The following is a 21,372-nucleotide window of genomic DNA, read 5'->3' on the forward strand; positions in this document are numbered from 1 at the left end:
GTGGTGTCGGAGTTTGCATTTTGGTCAGGCTGATGGGTGTACTCTGACGCCTCACCCTATGACATAAGACGTGGGCCATCTGTTCACGTGTAGATTTGCCATCTGTGTATCTTCTTTGTTGGGGTATCTGTCCAGGTCTTTGGTCCATTTTTAATCAGGTTATTCATTTTCTTGTTGAGTTTTGAGAGTTCCTCGCACGGTTTGGATAACAGCCTTTATCAGATGAGTGTTTTACAGATATGTTCTCCGCGTCTGTGGCCTGCTCTCTCATGCTCCTGAGACACTATGTTTTTTTATTATTAAAAACACTTTAGACAGAAGATGGACCTCCCAGCCCACCACGGTTCTTATTTTGGCCGTGATCACCACCCACCCAGCCCTGGTTCCCACCTTTCCACGATCTGCTGGTCCTATGGGTGTCAATCCATACTAAGTCCCTAACATATCTCCAATGATGGCAACGTCCAAGCAGGCAGTTTGCAGGTAGGAAGGAGCTGATGGAGGCCGGAGACGAGTGTGAAGGCCAGTAGATTCATCCCTCGGGGACTGGCAGGCCTCTCAGATGTCTCCCTGTGTCACCTCCCAAATGAAGTACCTGCTTTGGCTGTGAGCGGAAGCAGGACCTGGCCCAGATCTCAGTATATTTGACCTGGCACGGCATTTACAGGTGAGCCTCTGTAACCAGAAACTCTATTCTCTGGGGAGAATGCGTTTTCATTATGAAGGCTTTTAGGTTTTTAATTAAGAAACCAAAGAGCAGTGCCTGGAGTGAGGATGCAGGGACTCTGGGTGACCGACACACTCATTTCCACCTGGCGCAAAGGACCCTGGAGTGAGGGTGCAGTGCCTGCTCTGAGTCACCAGCACACTCATCGTTTCTACATAAAGAACCCTGTGAGTCTGTCCCAGGGCTTTTTAGCCTACACCTAAAAATTCGCAGCTCAGGAAACCCTAATCATTTTAGGAACCTGAGAGGTGGGCCAAGGGGATCTCACAGAGTTTGGTGCTGGCTGTGGGATCAGCAAAGGGCAACTGGGGCTTCCCGCAAGCACTTCCGGGAGGCCATGCACTGGCCCGAGGCTGGTTCCGCCTCCTATCCTCTGTTCTCATGCCCAGCCGTGAGGGGAGCCCCCTGCTTCAGGAGCAGTCCCTGGCTCCAGGCCCTAACGTCCATGTCCAGGCCCCTAGGGAAGCTTCTACCCCAGGGAGGCTGGGACTGGAGATAACCTGGAGCTCTAGGCAATCCTGGCAACCACGTGCTTCCCGAAGTGGCTGCAGACAAACTCCTGCTTCCAAAATCTGGCACGGGCTGTGTGAGGCCTGGAACGCGGGAGGCTCATTTCTCAGGGTCCCCGCTCACATACAAAAGCAAGGCTAAGGGCAGGTAACTTATTTAATTACCCTCTCATGGTTATCAAGTCAAGTCATAGTCGCTTAGACCTATGTGTGACTAGAAGTATACACATTATGCAAGTGTATGTAAATGTGAATACAGACACGCTTATTTTTTTATATATACCTTACGTATATGTATACACGTGCATATGTATAAAACATGGATGAAAAAACCATAGTTAATATTTCAAATCTCAGTCACAAAGATCTCAGAAGCAAATTATTATCCTTAAATTCTAAACAAAGACGTAACGTTTTACATACTTACAAACAAAACATTCTCTATTAGCATTTTATTTTAAAAACTAAGAATGCATTGCACTCTCTCAATCTCTATTTTGAACTCAGCTCACAAAGGCCCCTGTACCAAGGCCTCTGTACCGCCGGAAGGACGGCGGTGGTCACACCTGTGGCCATTTATCCTCCCTGCATCTAGCTTCTCTTCCTGAGGCAACAGCACCTCTGAAGTCACAGTCTGGCCTCCCAACTCTCCCCGCTCCCGGGCTTCTTGGCGTGTAGCTCTGCTGCACACACCTCAGCAAATACTGCTGATTAGCCAGAATCACCCAGAAATCTCTTAACCTTGATTCTGGCTGCTTTTGTAATTTGTAATATTTGTACTTCTGGTGTGATTTGAGGAACAACACATTTTAAAACTAGAGAAGATGTGGTTTTTATTCTCTCCTTTCTACTTGCAACCTTGAAAATTCAAGTAGCAGCAAGGGTTTGTTGAAAGTAACTTCCACCAAATAGAACCTATTCCAAATGTACTACAGAGCGTCAAATAACCACATAGATGTAAAATAGACATGCAGACACAGATATCAAATCCAATAGTTAAACCAAATTGAGAAATGCTTGCCAGTTTGATAGGACTTCTAAAACTTGACATAAGTGTTGGCTAAGAGATACAAGATGTTATGAGATGAGTGAGATGCTTGGCCTAGAACCACAGGCTCTCTCCTCTTTACAACAGAAAATCCATAAGGAAGTCAAATCTGAAAGTACCAGGTACCGTTGAACGGCACACTCAGCCATGCTTCCCCATCCCTGGGCCAGCTGCGGTGAGTGCAGCCAGTGGTTCAACAACATCCTTTACCCTTTACTCCCAGGCTCCCTGCCATTATGTAGATTAGGTAAACCATGGCCACTCTCACCTTAAGCCTCCCCCGCCAGCATGGCAATCACCCATTCCCAACCACAACAAGGACAGCCGTGTCCCTGGGAATGCAGAGCAGGGGTCGGTAAGGAACCTGGATCCCTAAATACCTCATGGAGCAGTCACTAGCCTGGAACATCCTCCCTGACGGGTTTGCGAGAGAGAAAAACTCCTTGGTTCCTCAAGCAACAATATTACAGAGTCTCAGGTCACAGCATCCTTACCTACCCTCGTCAGGAACCGTTTATGCTCATCAAGACATGAGAACAAAACTGCAGTGGCACAGTCACACTCACCCAGAATGCAGACCACCTGCTGTTCACATTCATGAGTTGTGAGCCAGCCACGTGGCCTGGACAGCTCACTTAGCCACTGAAATTACATCATCTAAGATTTTGTGGCAGTTACTTTGATAAATTATCCCTCCTGTTATGAAGAGTAAGGTTTGGCATTTTTTTTTTTTTTTTTTGAGTCGGAGTCTCCTGTGTCACCCAGGCCAGAGTGCAGTATGACAATCATGGCTTATCGCGGCCTTGACCTTCTGGCTCAAGCAATCCTCCCGCCTCAGCCTTCCAAGTAGCTGGGACCCACAGGCGAGTTTGATTTCTTTGCTAACGAATTCCTAATTCACCTTGCAGCGGGCCTGTCAGGGCCATATGCCCGGACATCCACCTTGCCGACCGGCCCTGTGGTCTCTAAGGTGGATGCACTCCGGTTGCCCGGGCTCTGCACGCGATGCTGAGGCTCCAAGTCTGCCGCTGTATAAGGGACTGACAGCCCTGAGCGTCTCGACGTGCCACCGTGAGCTGGGCTTTATTCCACAGGGCAACTCTGCTTCCCGTGACGAGATGCAGCATGTGAGCACAGATCAAAGGGTATCAGCAACTAACCCATTCCCCAGGTGCTAAGCAGAGGACCAAGAGTTTAGTTCCTTACTTACTTGCTCCGAGCTTGATTCAAAACAGCTTTCTGGGATCCTGGGGACAAACATCTCTAACTGGTGAGAATTCTGGCTTTAGTAACGGAAGAATCACCTAATGCCCATTTTGTAACTGCTGTTCTCATCAGAACTTGAGGTCGAAGGGTAAAATAAAAGGGGAGCCAAGATCTTGACACCCCAGTTTGCACAAGGCTAACCAGCGTGCTTCAGGGGTGAAAGGAGTAGGATTTTTAAAGTGCTGAGTTTTAAAAACATGGCTGTAGGCTGGGTGCACTGCCTCACGTATGTAAGCCCAGCACTTTGGGAGGCCGAGGTGGGAGGATTGCTTGAGGCCACGAGTTCAAGACTAGCTTGAGTAACACAGCAACACTCTATCTCTTTCAAAAGAAAAAAATATTAAAATAGTAATAAAAAGGATAATACAATAAATTACTATATCAACATGGCACCCCCTGCTGTCAGACGAGGTGCACTCTCTGTGGCTACGATGAGGTCCGGAGAGAAATGTAACTGGCATCATAGGGAAGGTGGAACCAAAGCTCCATGGCACTACTCCTATACAGTCTGTTAACCAGCATGAAGTCTCCCCCACAATCAGAAGCCCCACGCTAGGACCCTGCCGGCAGCCCCAACTGGACAGAATGGCCTCGTGAATGTCCCTTCCGGCCACAAGCTGCAGACCCTGAGCCAGTCCTGGCTGTGACTGAGGCTGCGCATAAACGTCTGCGCCCAACAGCTCACCTTTGTACATGACATATCCAGTCCACCTCATTTCAAATGTTACACTTGCCCCAAGGTGAACATGGATGTTACAGGTTAACTCACTGCATGTGTGCTAGACTTTCCCTATAAGTGTTCAGACATTGCACGAACCAGATGAACAAACCCCACTTTCCCTGTAAACATTCCGACATTCCATGAGCCCGATGAACACACACAGCCAACAAACCCCGGAACGTGTAATGCCGCGGCCTCCTCCCCTCCTGAGGGGCACGTGCTTACAGCTCCCCCGAGACCACATTTCCCAAAGCACAGAGTGTTACTCGGAAAAGAAAACCTCCTTTTTCCTTCCTCTGTACATCTCGTGGTCATGTTAACAACTATTGCTACAAATGCAGAGAAACGAGGTATCATCTGTGCCGGTCACCGAATTCCTAGCACCAAAGCTTCAGGGTTCAGGTGAAGCTTCTATCACCCTAAAGCCAACTCTGGAGATGAAGGCCGAACTGGGGAAAGGCTGTGTCACCGCAAATCCACACCACGGGGCCCTCTGCAGTTGTGTGTAAGCAACTCTTGGCCTGTCCTGGGGTTTGGGGAGATCAGGATGCAAGCAGATACTGTACGCTCTGCCACGGGACCGTGAAGTCTGCGAAACCTCAGAGGAACACAGAGACAAATGGCTGCACGAGTCCCACAGGCCGAGCCTCGATGGGCACCAGTGTCAAGAACATAGACACGCCAGGAGGGGCAGCTGATGCAGGCAACGCCTGCAACCCCAGCACGCGGCAGCGTACAAGAAGGGGGTCTCTGGCCAGGCTCCACCACAACTGCCATATTCTGTAGCAAAATTTTAATCATAGGTTGTAAGTAGTTATAACTCTAACTTGTTTTACAGATAAACAGAACACAGGGTACCAACAGACTCCAAAGTACTTCGCCTAGAACCAAGTCTAGAATGCAGATGGCTGCTGCTCCGAGTGTGATGAGTCCCCTGTAGTGCCATAAATCCTAGATCTAGGTGACTAAGTGCTCTGCCTAAACCAGATGGCACCCTGAGGCTCTGAGGGCACCCTCTCTCCCCAGGCCAGTCCATCAGCCCCGGCAGAAGCTTCTAGAGTAAGAAACTGTGGATTTGTATTGGACAGATGTAAACCAGGCCAAGTCACAGGGACTCATCCTGGAAGCCCGTCCGTTTACCCACTCATGCCCTGAAGAGCCCTGCCCCCAGCTCCACATCCGCAGTCACGCTGAACCACAAGAACTGGCTTCTAGGCCCTCAAGCCACTCCCTCTCGCCCCCGGACAGACCCATCTAAAACCGTGAGGCCCAGAGGAGCCTTAACAGGTGGTCCCAGCAGAACTGGCCTCTGCATGTATTGATACTTTGTGTGTGTGTGTGTGGGGGGGGGGGTGGTTCTTGTTCTGTCACTCAGGCACAGTGCACCATAAGTACAGTGGTGCTATCAGGGTTCACTGCAGCCTCAACCTGCCAGGCTTGGGTGATCCTCCAGCCTCAGCTTCCCGAGTAGCTGGGACCACAGGTGCACATCACCACTCCTATTTAATTTTTTGTAGAGTCAGGGTCTTGCTATGTTGCCCAGGCTGGTCTCGAATTCCTGGGCTCAAAAGTGAACTGCCCACCTCAGCCTCCCAAGGTGCTGGGATGACAGGTGTGAGCCACTATGCCCAGCCTAGAATTGGTTTTTCTTAAACCTGAGTTTGACACATGAACCCCACTTACATAGATATCAGCACACTCTCACAGCTCGAGGGTTTTTCTGAATCCCGATTCTGTCCGTTCAAAGTCAATATCTAAGATAGGGTCAGAACTGACCCTCCCTCAGTGAAGCCTAAGGGCAAATGCAGCAGCATCTCAGTGTATGAGGAGACAAAGTAAGAAGGGTGGAAAATACACACTGAAATTCTAGTGTTAGAATCATAATCACCAACACTTTAAGAGGTAATCTGCTTTCCAAAACATGTAGCTGCTGGATTAACTCCAAAGTCACCAGATTCCACAGGCAGGAGCTCAGAGGGGCACAGCTTTCTAAGGCCGCACAGCCCAGGGCAGAGTAACAGCCTCGGGGCAAAGCAAACTAAACAAAGGCTTGGTTCTCTCAAGGATGAAGGTGCTCAAGTCCTTCCAAATAGATTCTTCTTCTAAGTAAGTTAGATGCCTCCTACAACACTGTTTAGAGTGCCAGTGTGTTCAGAAACATGCCGTTGAAAATACATCTCAGGACCCCAAAATCACTAAGCTAAAGGGACGTCAACGTGAGGAACAGCTTAGGGCAAACCTACCTCCCATGCTCTTCCGAACAGAGACAGCTACTGGGGGAGAAGAAAAAAAGCCATGTACCTCCCTCACAACCGATCCACAAGGAAATTCCTCATGACAGAGGAGAGAACCCAAAGTCCCCATCTGCACACGGAGATAAATGCGGATCTGACTGCTTCCTCTGGAAAGGTTCACCAGAAACGCTTTTGTCTGATCTACCTGTGACCCGGAAACCCCTCCCCGCTTCGAGCCGTCCCTCCCTTCCTGGACCAAACCAACGTACATCTCACATATATTGTTGTCTCACATCTCCCTAAAATGTGTAAGACCAAGTTGTGCCCCAAACACCTTGGGCACGTGTCCAGGACCTCCTGAGGCTGTCGCAGTGTGTCCTCAACCCCTCGTGAGGCTGTGTCTTTAACCTTGGGAAAAGGAACTCTCTATGGGCCGAGAACCGTCTCAGAGATCCTTCTGGTTTACAGGAAGCATTCTCTCCTGCGAGTATAACGATGAAATCATGTGGAATTACAAAGTGCCACTTTAGTAAAGGCCAAAGGAATTAGGGTTCGATGTGCTTAAAAAACAAACAAAAACAAGTAACGTTCTGTCAATGGACCATGACGGCCACACCCCCTTTTGCAGTGAAGATGTCAACTGGGACGAGAGGCCCCTCCTGCGGATGCAGCAAAGGCTACCCTCTGACCCCACTTCCCAGAGTCTAGGTTCCCACTGCTCAGGGAAAAGCAACCCCAGCTTCACGGGGCTCAGGCCTCCAAACCCAACTCCCACCCATGCTGGAGAATCACCCCCAGGGACTAGCGAAATGGCAGGTGCAACTCTCACCTCATCCCCTTAAAGGGGAAAAGGCACCTTCCCGCTCCTCTTCCTGCTGGTGGGAACAGGGGCAAGAGCTGGAGGGGCAGGAGCTGGACGGGCAAGAGCTGGATGGGCAGGAGCTGGACGGGCAAGAGCTGGAGGGGCAGGAGCTGGAGGGGCGGGAGCTGGAGGGGCAGGTGTCGGGCAGCAGGAGGGAAGCAGCCTGGGTCCCTGCTAGTCACAGATGGCAAATGCCAACCATCCCCGACCTTCACTTTGAAAAGAAATCCTTCTCTTTTGTCAGGTCCCTGGTTAGAAGTTTGCACCCATTCCTTTACAACAAAACAAAAACAAAAACAAAAACAAACATGAAAAAAACCTCAGATACAAAATGGGTGTCTTCCTGACAATATTTCAATTATCTGGAGGCCTTGGGTCAAATGACGGCAAAACAGGAATCTGAACACTTATTCAGGAAACTATCTTCCACAGCCCCATCTACCCTCCCAGGCTATCACCTTATGGTGTTTGTCTGCTAGATGATTAACAATAATTGGTTTTAAAAACTAGGTGTACAGAACAGACAAAAGTCAGCTCGGGTTGAGGGGAAGCAGGATAAGACCCCCTTCCCCGCAGGACGGTGGAGGAGGAACCTTCAGCACCTGGGTTTTCAGGATGCTGGCTGTCTGAGAGCATCTCTCACAGCTCAAGTACGGCCAGACCCTCCTCTGACACAGCCTATTCAGGCGAAGGTGGCACCTGCCCTAGAGATCCACAGCCCTGCGCGGGGCTCAACTGGAGCTGAACTTTCCTCCCTTGGTAAGAGTCAGGGCCAGGGGTGGGGAGAGGAGAGAAGTAGCAGGTCTGAGGGGCACTGTGGAAACTCCATGCCACGCTAACTCTCGTCTGACGTGCTCCGGCCTAAGCCACGCTTCTCGGAGAGCATTTCCCTTCACACATCCGGAAATCATCAACGTCTAGTCTCCCCACAGAACAGATCCTTCCCCAGGAGGCAGACACTTGGCTGTAACACGGGGTAATGAGGGACGCGCCTTCGTGCCCATTCTGTAATGTTTCCCGTTACCTATTTTACCTTAAGCGACAAATGATTCCCATTTACACGGGACACAGTGACACAGACAGCAAAACACATGAGATTCAGTGTGATCCCACACCCGTCACTGCTGACCTCAAGTTCTTTGTTCGTTTTGCTTCTAGAGTTTGTACTCTCTCCCGGGGTTCCAGGCCTGTGGATTCAACCAATCATGGATCAAGAATATTTTTTAATGTGTTTGTACTAAGCATTCAGAATTTATTATTCATTAAACAACTACTCCCATGGCATGTCCATGGTATGGCTGTTACGAGCAACCCTGACATGACTGTCTGCAGGAGGATGTGCGTATGTCATATGCAAACACCATGCCATTTTAGAGCAGGGACCTCAACACCCACAGACCTCGGATTCCATAGGCAGTCCTGCAGCCCACCCCCATGGGCACTGTGGAATGCCTATAATAGAAAATGTGGAGGTTTTAAATAGTTATGCACTAAATCTAATCTTTTATAAAGAAATTACTGTGTATCATGTGTATTATTTGGAAGTCCTTCATGGCCCAGAGACTTGACATGTTCTTCTCTTTTTGTCCACTGATCATTTCAGTAAGCTTATTGAACACAAATCAATTTTACAATTAAATTCTTACAGGAATCACACTCAATCTGTAAGTTGCTTTGGTTTTTAAAGGGAAATAACCAATAGTTTTGCAAACCAGCTATATCATAGAATAATAGGACAAAGCAGCCCCATGACATGCAAAAACATGAGGTTTCAAAGCTAACCAGTATAAAACACGTTACAAACCCCTCAATATGAAAACGTTTCACACCACAACAGATATTCCAGAAAAAAAACAAGATATTCAAAAAAGGCCTTTGCAGAAAAGCACTTTCCCCTTCATTTTTCACACGGTTTCCAGAAGCTTGTGTTTGGCAATGACCATGAACCAGAAGCAGCGTCCGCTGCAACTACTGCTACCGCAACACAGAATATTAAGGCAAAAAAAGAGAACACATTGATGAGAACAGGTAGAGTGTTATACAAATAAGTGTGTTCTAAAGTCAACAATGTTCAAATTCTAGGTCTCCCGCAGACACTAGACGGTAACCGCCAAAGCTTATGTACTTGACAACGTTCAAGGAGACCAAGTTCAGAGCTGTCACAAGGCAGCACCATCCTCATGCAATTATCTCAGGCGGGTTTGAGGACAAGTGCCCCCGTCACAGCAGGAAAGCTGCCCAGCCCAGCACTTCCTGTGGTCACAGACCTTCGCCCTCCCATGTCTTCAATACGTCCTTCACACTGGGAACCAGACAGCAAAAATTAAAACACTTCCTCAAATCTCAAGACAGTCTTTAGAGCTCTTTTCCTTGCCCTTTCTCTTACTGAAAAAGCCTATTATGTAAGCAATCTGTAGTGCTTACCAGAGCTGGGGCAGAAAGAGAGCTAGTGTTTGGTAGATCGAGTTTCAAGCATGAGGAGACCAGGAAGTTCTGGAGATGGATGGCGGTGATCGCGGCACGACAGTGTGAACACACTTAATGCCACCAAACCATACACTTAAAAATAGAGTGCTATGTAATTTTATCACAATCAAAAGACTGAGAAAAGCCATCTATAATTACTGTCACTTCTAATATCTTACATCCTGTAAGTTTCATTTGCTTTTGGAAATCCTCAGAGCAATCATGAAAAACTAATACCCTGTCATCTCTGAAACGCAGGCAAAGTCGTTCAAGGGTTTTGATTATAGGAAAGTAGCTGGAAAGCAAAGCGCCCGTTAGACACGGCAGCTGTGGTAGGACAAACACATGGTAGGAAGGTGGTGGTCATGCTACACACAGATGGGAAGGGTTTGGGGAGCCAGAGCACCCGATGCTCGGGAGGCACCTGGGCAGGAGCTGAGAATGAACCAAACACGTTCGATCACGCAACATTCACGGACCCTGAGTCCAGCCACCGCCGCTGACATCCACTGTGGCTGGGGTGTCCTCTGCCACAGAGATACACACCCTGCCAAGGATACTGTACAGATTAAATGTCAAAGCACAGACACGCTCAGGTCCAGCTGTTCAGATAGAAGCAAACACAACACATTTCCCAGACACCAGCAGCAGGACTCTCCACCTGACTGCGTTCGGAATAACGATCTTCTTTGCCAGGGCTGAGCCATGCTTCCCTCTCACCTGTCCTCTGCCTTCACCAGCTTCGTGCGCGTTTCCGGGCAAGTGTTTGTGCAGGTGCTATCACTTATTTCTACAGCGAGAATATACACAGACACCACACAGAAATGGGCGACCCCGTTAGGAGCTGTGCAGGGACATCTAACTCATCAGATGTGCCAAATTCCTGTTGCCATGGAAATTAGACTAACTAAACTAACGTTGCTATGACCTCATCTCTTACTGCACCACTAAAGATCATCCGGGTAAGAGGAATGTGTCTCTGCATAGCATTCAGCTCACGTTTACATGTCGTTTTTCCCTGAACATGGTTATGTGAGATAGAAATCAGTAAGATGGGGTGTAACATCTAGTATAGGATCGTTGTGTCTCCTAGGCTCACACACTTCCTTTAAGATCCTCAGAAAATGAAGTTTAACTCTGGGGACGTGAGTTACATAGTAAATTGTTTTGGATACTGTCTCTTTCACAATCCAAATATCAACACCAAAGAAGTTCTTGAGTTCCTTTTGAAATTGAAAGGAATTTACAAACCATAAAAGCCCCAATATTAAAGGATACAATTCAGTCTTTTTAGCATATTCTCAAAGCTGTACATCAACCACTAGTATGTAATTTCGGGACTTTTTCACCACGGGCCGAAGAAACCTTGAACCCATTAAGAGTCAGCACCTGCTCCTTCCTTCCACCAGCCCCTGGCAATCGCCAGCCCACTTCCGTTTCTCTGGATTTGCCCATTCTGGACACCTGTTGTGAGGAGAATCGTACAGTGCGTGACCTTCGGTGCTGACATCTTTCACGTCCAAGGAGAGTGGAATCTCACAGTGAGTGACCTGTTGACAGATATCTGGACTCTTTCTACTATTACGAATAATGCTGCTATGAAGACTCTTGCATAAGATTTTTTTGGCAAAAATATTTTCAATTTTCTTGGGCGTATGCCTAGGAGTGAAATTGCTGGGTTGTACGGTGATTTCATGCTTCACTTTTCTGAGAAACTGCCAGACTTTTCCAAATCAACTGTACCATTTTACTTCCCCTTCCACTAGCAATATATCAAGATTTCAGTTTTCCCAAATTCATCACCATGTCACTGTCCAATACTGGGGTTTTACCCATCCCGGTGGTTGTGAAGTGGTGTCTCACGGTAGTTTTGATTTCCATTTCTAAGATGATGAATTCTGCTAAACATCTCATGTGCTTTTTAAGGCATTTATATGTCTTTCTTTGGAGAATGTCTATTCAAATCCCTTGTCCATTTTTAAATTGGATATTTACTAAGAGCTTTTAAATATATTCATGATATCAGGTCCTTATCATGATAATGTATCCTGTTCTGTGGGTTGTCTTTTTACTTTAAGAGTATCCTCTGAAATGAACATTTTTAATTTTGATCCCGTCTTTTTCCCTTCAGTTGCTTGTTACAGCTTTAGACGTCTCAGCCAAGGAAACATTGCCTAATCCAACGTAGCAGTTTCACCAGGATTCTTCCCTAAAGGTGTCATGGGCTGAACTGTCCCCCCTTCTCAAGATTCCCATGTTAAAGTCACAACCCCGGAAATTCAAAATGTCACTGTACCTAAGTGTACAGGGCCTTTAACTTGGAAATTTAGGTCACATAAGATCTTGAGAGTAGGCCCTGATCCAGTATGACTGGTATTCTTTTGAGAGAATTTAGACACAGTCCTCAGTGCTGCATGCACATAAGAGAAACCTGTGAGGACACAGAGAGGATGCCGTCTACACAGCACGGGGTGAGGCCCCAGAGAATCCAACACTGGCCGCACCTTGATCCCAGGCTTCCAGTCTCCAGATAAAAGGAAATAAGATGCTGTTGTTTAAGCCGCACGGTCTGTGGTGTCCATTATGGTACCCAACAGACTGACAGAATGGGTCTCACAGTCGACTCCTTACGCTGGATCCATTTTCAGCTTTGCGTGTAGGGTGAGGAAGTGTGCAGTCCATCCTTTTCCATGTGGATACCCTAGTTGTCCCAGCACCATTGAGTTCTGAAAGGAAAAAAGTAAAGCAACCCTTACCGTCCTTTCTCCATCAACAGATTAGAAGATACACTGAAAAATCGTGGACAATTTTCTCAGTTTAAGCCAGTAGTTTTCAAATTTTTGGGTCTCAGGAACCCTTTGCACTTTATTCAAGATCACAAAAAAGCTTTCTCATCAGGCCGGGAGTGGTGGCTGCTCATGCCTGTAATCCCAGCACTTTGGGAGGCAGAGGCAAGTGGATCACTTGAGGTCAGGAGTTCAAGACTGGGCTGGCCAACATGGCGAAACCCCATCTCTACTAAAATACAAAAATTAGCCTGGCATGGTGGCGAACACCTGTAGTACCAGCTACTAGGGAGGCTGAGGCACAAGAATCACTTGAACTCAGGAGGCAGAGGTTGAAGTGAGCTAAGGTCACACCACTACACTCCAGCCTGGGTGGCAGAGTAAGAATCTGTCTCAAAAAAAAAAAAAAATAGTTTATTTTACAACGATAAAGTCATTACATCTTAACACAGTCTTCAAGAAGAAACCATTTTCCAAAATAAGTAGCAGCGAGGCAACAGTTTGTGCTGCTGTGAAAACACCTAACATCTCTGCACCTCAGACAGCAGGGTTCTCATGCCTGCATCTGCATTCAGTGGGCTATAGAGCCGTGGCTGAAGTTTATGAAAGAAGTCCGAACCCACGCTGATATACAAGTAAGAAGCAGTATTTTCATTGTGTTTTCAGATCATTTTAGGTATTCTCTGCTGCCAAATGTAACAAGTGGCACTTCCGTACAGGCCGTCTACAACGCAGAGACTGCGCTCTGGTCGACGGGCCTTTCTGCCCCAATTCCTTCTGAGTCGACTGGTCCGTCCTGCACTTGAATGGTTTCTACCAGCACACGATTTTGTAATCACACATTGGTTAGAAAACACTGGTTCAGAATTATGAGCAACTTCCACATTTCGTTCTATATCAAAAAACAAACAAAAACACATCAATATCACCATTGATCACATGAGAAAGTGGTGGACACAAGATTTTTGTATTTTAATACTCATTGGAAAGCTCAAATGTCTGTCATTGGTAATAATGTAAGGTACTTTCCTTGAGATGAAAGTCATTTTGTTCATTTTTCAGGCCACACCTGCAAATACCTCCATCTGAAGTGGCATAGTTTGCAAGTCATTCTTTCTATAAAGGCGGCCGTTAGTGGAAGAAGTGGTTCTGCAGGTTCATAGCTCAGAGGCACCAGTGCTCTCTCAAGATAACCATAAAATCCGCAGAAGACGCACCTGTGCACACTTCCTGTTTCTCACTCAGAACATTCCAGAAGGAACCCAGAATCCCGATGCCGCAGTGGGACTGAAGTTTGCTCTCACCCACACAATAAACCCAGCGAGCTCCCCCAGCCCCCACCCCGAGGCCACAGCCTTGGTCCTCTGTCTGGTCTAGGAGGGCTCCTGCAGCTCCAGCCTAACAGGGAAAAGCAGGCACCCACATGTCAGAAAGCCCTCCCAAAGCCCGGCGAGCACTTCTGCTTATGTGCCAGCTAAGTGCGTTTGAGACGGATACAACCAGCTGTACGGCAGGCAGCGAGGTACCCAGCAAATACTCAGGGTTCATGTTACTGAGGAAGGAAGGTAAACAGCGAGATACCCAGCAAGTACTCAGGGCTCACGTTATGGATGAGGAAGCCAGGCAGATAATGAGGTACCCAGCAGGGTTCACGTTTCCGAGGAGGAAAGGAGGGTGAAGACAAGGGGGATGGAACAGCCTGTCATAAGCTTTAGCATTTACAAGGCTCACTGAAGATTATCCGATTTGATCTTAACAGCTCACAAGATAGGCAGAGGCACGGCTCTTTCACTTCATAAAGAGATCCCGAGAACTGATGTTGACCGCGTGCTCTTCCCACAGGCTCCCAGAAATCATTCTCAAATCATCTCTCAGTTGTATACATGTGATAGTATCTCAGTCACGTCCCCTCTCTGCAGGGGAATTTTAATGCCGCCCTGCTGTTCCTTTGCACCCCTGCCCTCTCCTGCATGTCAGCCATGCCCACCATCCATGGGGAGTCTGCAACACCCCACCCCCGCTGCTGCTGAGGGCGTGGATCACCCTTATCTTTCATTTCTACCTACAGGGACCTGTTCTTCCTTCAAATGCAGCTCAAACTCTCTCATTGTTTGAAGCCTTTTCCAGCCATCACAACCGTCATGTGTAAAATCAGTCTGTGGAATGCTTCATTCAGGAGGTACTTATGTTGACTCATCGGCTGTGATCAGGACCAAATTCTGAGCAAACCAGGTGGTCCCCGCTCCCCAGCTCTGCTCCAGTGCACTTAAAACAAGGATTCCTGGAAGCACCTTTTTAGCCCAATTCACGCATGAGTCTGCCCCACACCCTGCAGAAAAGCCCTGGTGGTCGGCGGTCAGGGCTCGGGGCCCCCAGGTGGGTAAGGAGAGCTTAGTGCCCTCTCTGGACTTGTCGCTCAGAGACCCGTGGCTGGAAGGGAAGAACTTGAATCCTGTGAAACATCCAGGACCCGAGACCCACTCAGGAGCAGAAAATGGGGAAAGAGCCTCGAACACACCCCCGGGAGGGCAGACAGCAGGAGTCACGGAGGCCACCAGGAGGGAGGGAGGCAGGCAGTGAGGCCAGAGGTGATGTGGCCAGGAGGGAGTTGATGTCGCCAGAGGTGACGTGCTGTGGGGAGGAGATGTGGCCAGAGGCAACGTGGCCAGGGAAGGAGACACAGCTGGAAGTGACAAGAGGGGTCTCCAGGCCTCAGACTGTGCCTCATTTTTAGATGACATTTTAATTAAGATGTTATATCTAACTTTAACGAAAAATAGCAATTTAGAACCGTTGTGTACATTTAAAGCACGATACAAATAGACCACATTTCCCAAACCAAAGAACAGTGCATTAAAGGAAAAAATAGCAGCTCACCAAAAAAAAAAAAAAAAAAAAAAAAAAAAAAAAAGGTGAGTAAAAAAAAAATTTATTTAAGATCAGAAATAAAGAGATCCTACAGCTCTTCTAGTCCAATCCCCACCCTAACGTGAATGGGGGGAAAAAGAAAGTAGATCCTAGTCAGTCAGAATTAAAGACAAAACCGATCCAATTTACCTTCCACTTGACAGAAAGCAAGAAGCTCATCAAGGAATCCCTACAAACAGTAGCTTTAGTAGTTCCCAAAATGCAAAATTCACCTACAAGTTAAATCAACTGCTAAGTGTGTATAGAGTAATTCTTTTCATTATTGCCTTCCTCATCCCCAGGGACTTTTTTAGACCTTTTTTCCCCAATTGCCTCCAACACCCAGGAAATTTAAACCCCACAAGTAAACCGTGTCTCGATTCATCCACAGCGTCCTTTAGAGCAGACAGTCCGTTGCTCTAAGACGTTCTTGTCACCTAAGCACCGATTACAGCCTGAGAACGCACAACACCGTACTCACACGAACTCTGACAGACAATAGGTAAGATATGGCACATGAGGAGGAAGACAAGATAAATGAGCTTCACCGACATCCCAGATCCGAGAAGTGAAACAGGCAGCCTGCTCGGGTGCAGGTGACTCCTGGAAAACAGCCAAGGGCAGCATTTGGAGAAGCAGCACCGCAGGCCAGGAGGGTCTGGGGGCTTTAGAAGGGAGGGGCGCCCCAACCAGGTACTGGGGGATTCAGAAGGGAGGGGTGCCCCGACCAGGTTCTGAGGCCTCAGAGGGGAGTGATGCCCCAATCACTTGCTGGGGGCTTCAGAGGGGAGGGCCACCCTGACCTCGTGCTGGGACTTCAGATGAGAAGGCGCCCCGATCGGGTCCTGGGGGCGGCAAGACAAGCCCAGGGTTCCGTCGTCACTTTTCACTCCCTACTTCCGAATCTCATCCTGAAGTTGCAGCCAGTCCAGATCTTCATTTACCCATAAAATTATGTATCTGCGAGTAACACAAGTCACTAATCCACACAGATCTGAGTCCACAGATACCTCCCAGAGATGCCACCATCCCTTCTGGTAGAAGAGCAGCCCAGGGGCCCACGCTGCTAGGAAGGGAGACTGTCTCCAGCCTGACGCTGCAGAGTCCTCAACACAAAGTCTACCTTCGGGAACATGCCGTCTCCTACAGAAGCAACTAGGGGCATGTAGGGTTTTTTTAAATCTTTTTTGTTCTTATGACAGAGTCTCCCTTTGTCACCCAGGCTGAAGTGCAGTGGCTCAATCTCGGCTTGCTGAAACCTCTGCCTCTCGAGTTCAAGTGATTCTTCTGCCTCGGCCTCCCGAGTAGCTGGGATTACAGGCGCCTGTCACCACGCCCGACTAATTTTTTATATTTTTAAGTACAGATGGGATTTCACCTTGTTGGTCAGGCTAGTCTTGAACACCTCACCTGACCAGCAGTGAGGGTGGAAGGGGCGCCATGTGAGTGCCCCTGAAAACACACACAAGCCTGGCTGCTTAAAAGGAATGAATATAGCTCAACACTCCTATGTGAACATTGATGTGTCTACTGCCTTACAGAATCCTCCTAGCTGAGCTGCAGGAATCTTCCTTGGAGCCTTTTCTCACCTACACTGCCTACAGGTGTCCACTGGGCTCCCTGGGCAGTATCGTGTCTTTGTTTAGAATATCACAGTATTTGGAGGCCTGTTTAATCCCAAGTCAGAGCCTTATCATAACTCAGACACCATCCCTCAGGGCTTGTGGGCCAACTTCGGCTAACGCAGGCTGCTCCACAGTGCCCTGCAGATGGGCTTGGTGCATCCACACGATTTTAAGATTTAGGGCTGCCGTGTTCTGCAGTCACAGATGCGGACTTACATATTCATCATGACTGAAGGCAGCACGTGTTTTTATGTTCCTTCTGTAATGGTAATAATCATGGCAACATTTCCTTGATCCTTAAAAAAGCCTCCTAACAGCAGTTGCATTCCACCCCCTTCCTTAAAATTAATAGAATTTACCAAACTAGGTGAAATCAGTCTTCATGAGAAAGTGACAAATCAGTGTTCACTCAATGGCATAGTAGCTGGGCATAGAGTGTACGTCAACATCCCAAACTAAGCACCCATCACAGTTATTCCTAACTCGCAGGAAAGCTAGAAAAATTAGAGGGCTTAAAACATACTTATAAATGAAAATAACAAGAAACCAACGTTTCTGAGGAGCATTTGTTAGCCCAGCAAGGAAAGCCATTAACCAGTGCTGATTATATTGCATTTGATTACAGCAGCCAAAGACGTGTCCAGAGGAAGAGAGTTTTAAAGATTAGTCTTGCGGTAAGAATGGTTGCTTAACAAGTTCACACTACTGGGCTACACCAATCGTCAATTACAAAGCAAGGCAAACGAGCGTGAGTCTTTTTCCTTAATCCTTAATGTGTCAAAAATTACCACATTGGCCAAGCTGGTCTCCAACTCCTGATCTCAGGTGATCCGCCCGCCCCGGCCTCCCAAAGCGCTGGGATTACAGGCATGAGCCACCACGCCTGGCTGAGAAGTGTTTGACAGAGGCTGAGTGGAGGCTCCTGTCCCTTCCTGGGACATCCACATCCCACCCAGTTTCCCATATCGACTAGGACACTCGAAGCATCACAGCAAGGGCAGCTGCATCCCCGCAGTTCTCTGCACTAATGCCACAGTTGCGTGAGCAGCCACAGCCCTGGAGCTGCCACTCAGCCTTATCGTGCTGGCACAAGCACAGCAGAAACTACCAAGCCCCCAAAAGAGGGAGGAGTGGGGACCCAGGGGAGTCAACCAGGAAGGAGGAATGCGGCTCAGGAGAGTAGGGAGGTGTGGGGGCCCAAGGCAGTGAACCAGGAGGGAGGCGTGGGGGCCCAGGGCAGTGAACCAGGAGGGAGGCGTGGGGGCCCAGGGCAGTGAACCAGGAGGGAGGCGTGGGGGCCCAGGGCAGTGAACCAGGAGGGAGGCGTGGGGGCCCAGGGCTGTGAACCAGGAGGGAGGCGTGGGGGCCCAGGGCAGTGAGCCAGGAGGGAGGTGTGTGGTCCAGGGGAGTGAGCCAGGAAGGAGGACGGAGGAATGAGGTCCGGGGAATGAACCACGAGGGAGGAGTACAGTCTATGGGAGTAGGGAGGAGTATGATCCAGGGGAGTGAACAAGGAGCCTCTAGGGGTAGCAAGTTCACACACCACAAATACCTCCCAATCCATCCGCGTGCAGGGAGGGGACGGAAACCACGCAGGACCTGCAGCGCTTTCTCCTCGCAGAAGAGGAGTGAGGATACCGACTTATGCATGAAATCAGAGCTAAAGTTCTACCACGGTGGGGAGACGCTTCACAGCCCAAATGGGTGCAAAAAGAAACCAATCATACAAGATCAGTGGATGGAACGGGATCAGAAATTTAAGCCTGTAACAAGCTTTCAGAAAAATCTTCACTTGATCTGCAAGATGACTCCAGCTCTGCTTGATCATTTCTGCAAGTGTCTAACTTGTGATGAGCCATCTCAGAGCCGTTCAAGAGAAGTAACAAAATCAAAACGCCAAGGCATGCTCCATATTTTAGATAGCCTGCGACAGTATGGAAATGAGCAGCGGTGCCAGAGCTTTCAAGTTTGTTTGAAGTAAATTCCAGCATGAGGGGCAGCATCTTCCTGGCTGAAGCAATGAGGTGGGCTCCTGCTCACCGCATGGGAGATCAGCTTTCACCTCAGCTGCTGTCAAGGGTCTGCAAACCATGATCCCCGACTGAGCCTTGGCCAGGGAACCAGAAGTGGTTTTTACACTTTGAAGTTTTAACAAAAGAAATATATGCAGAGACTTCTGTGACACACAAAACATAACACGTTGCCTACCCTGCCCTTTACAGGAGCTTCTAGTTTTGGAGTCAGTTACAAAGTGTTTCTATAAAATAATGTCACTGATTCTCAAGCATGTCAGGAAAAGTCACACTTCTCAACAACCCTCAATGGACATGCACCATCCTGTGTGTTTCACACAGATTTTAGTTTTTTAAAAGCCAAAATAAGGGAGGTAATTCAGCTAAGTATTATAGTAACACAATTTGAGATACTTAATGATGTGTGACAACAGAATAATTGGCATTCCTGTGACACAATAAACTAGCTGAAACAAAAAATAACAAATCAAAGCATGTTTTGGCATCTCAGAGTGATCAGTGAAATTGGCAATAACATTCAGTTAAATGATACTTTAAAAAACAAAAAGCAAAAGCAAAACAAATACCACTAAACCATCACTCCTTAAATGTATTTACCTACTGCTGCAAAATAAAGTGGAGAGACTTCTTAGTGCAGGGTAATAATCAGCCATCATCACCATGAAATAGACCACTGTGCAGGCTCAGGCCCTCCAGCCCACAAAGGCAGGGGGAGGGAGCAGAAACGATGGCCAGAAAGAAAGGGACAGGGCAACCATGACACTCAGCAATTGTACCCTCCCACCTTTCTTCTGGACTTACACTTTTGGAGCCATCTGGGTTTACCTTCCTATGTCCATAAGTCAGCAAGTTCTCGAAGCCAGAAATCTACAATGCTTCTGGCCGCCAAGTCCTCTCGGCCTTCCCCCATGTTTTAGGGCCCCATCAGCTCACCCCTGAATAGTATCAATGGCCACAGAGATCCAGTCAACCTTGCACTCCACAGACTGAAGTATGCCAAGAGCCACTCGAGGCTGCCACTGCCATGATTAAAGGTTTTCAGAGACAGTCGCCAGCACTGCACAAGTCCATGTGGCTTCACCGGGCGCAAAGCGGCTCCAGCATTCCATCCAGTCTGTCGCTGCTACCATAGCTGTGAGTCTAGGATGTGTCAGGAAGGGAAGGAAGACACCATGTAGATGATCTCATTTAAGCTTCAATGTCACAAGGTGGATTTTGCTGTGTCCGTTTTATGGATCGGGAAAGCTTTAAGGAGGGCAAGCACAGGGCTCTGCTGACACAGCAGCAAGCTCCTCAGAGGCCTGGGCATGACCCCCGCCCCACGCTCCCTGGGTCCTGATGTCCACTCCTCCCCCGTGGGAGCCTGATCCTGAATCTGCCTGAATTGCTACCATTCCTAAGACACGACTCATGTCTGCCCACCTCCTCCTTTATCTGTTTCCCCCAGCCCAGAGGCGTGTGCTCTTCCATCCAGCCAGACATCACGCTTCAGCACCTGCACCTGACACCACTTCAGCCAAAAGCTTCTCTCAAACCTCCCCCAACACCTGCCGGTCACACAGGTCTGCACCCATCGCCTTTCTCACACGAATTCTCACATATTCCTGTGTAGCACCATCCAGCTGATTATAGTCTGAGAGGAGGAAGCTTCGTAGAGAAGTCCACATTCTACTTTGCTCCCAGCATTCCGTCTTGCATGAGGCAACCGATTAACAGCAAATTCATTTCAGCACAACATTTCCATTTGAAGAAAAGCAGGGCATAGAACTCTGGTCATAATTAAAAGCTTGTTTCGTTCGTCGTTTGAAATTCCATGTACTGCTGCAACAGCAGCACCCCCTCCTCGCCAGGCTCTGCCTAAAGGACATCATTCTTCCAGCGCACGACTCCCATCAGAACCCCCGCAACAAGAGCCACGCAGGTTTCCCAGTGCCTCCGGCTGTGGCTTCCATGCTAGGCCAGCACTGACACGATGGGAGTGGTGTCCCTAACAACTACAGGATCGGAAGCTGGCCGACTGCTCTGTAGAATGCAGACATGTTCGTAATCACTGACAGTTCCACTGACAGGCTGCTCAGCTAAACTGGGAAAACTCCACAAAATAGAAAGAACCCATGGGGAGCACTTCTCTCTCCAACCTGGCAGCAAACGGTGGCTGTGCAGATGACCTCTTCGGGATAACCATCGA

At 48.3% G+C, this 21,372-nt stretch overlaps 1 protein-coding gene across 7 annotated transcripts in view; it reads right to left on the bottom strand.

Moving 5' to 3' along the window:
• Positions 1-21,372, bottom strand: part of LOC139361431 (disco-interacting protein 2 homolog C-like) — a 95,671-nt gene that overhangs the window by 50,993 nt on the left and 23,306 nt on the right. For 5 of the 7 annotated variants that reach the window (XM_071090025.1, XM_071090027.1, XM_071090024.1 and 2 more), the window contains one exon: positions 11,223-12,559. The exons of 1 other annotated variant lie outside the window; for it this stretch is intronic. In XM_071090025.1, coding sequence (XP_070946126.1) covers positions 11,223-11,288 — 66 coding nt within the window. In that variant the 5' untranslated portion in view covers positions 11,289-12,559. Of the gene's footprint in view, positions 1-11,222; positions 15,508-21,372 lie in introns of those variants that run through there. One more of the 7 variants, XM_071090028.1, reaches the window with a different exon arrangement.

Source organism: Macaca nemestrina, unplaced genomic scaffold (genome assembly GCF_043159975.1).
Source record: "Macaca nemestrina isolate mMacNem1 unplaced genomic scaffold, mMacNem.hap1 Scaffold_49, whole genome shotgun sequence".
Lineage (NCBI taxonomy): Eukaryota > Metazoa > Chordata > Mammalia > Primates > Cercopithecidae > Macaca > Macaca nemestrina.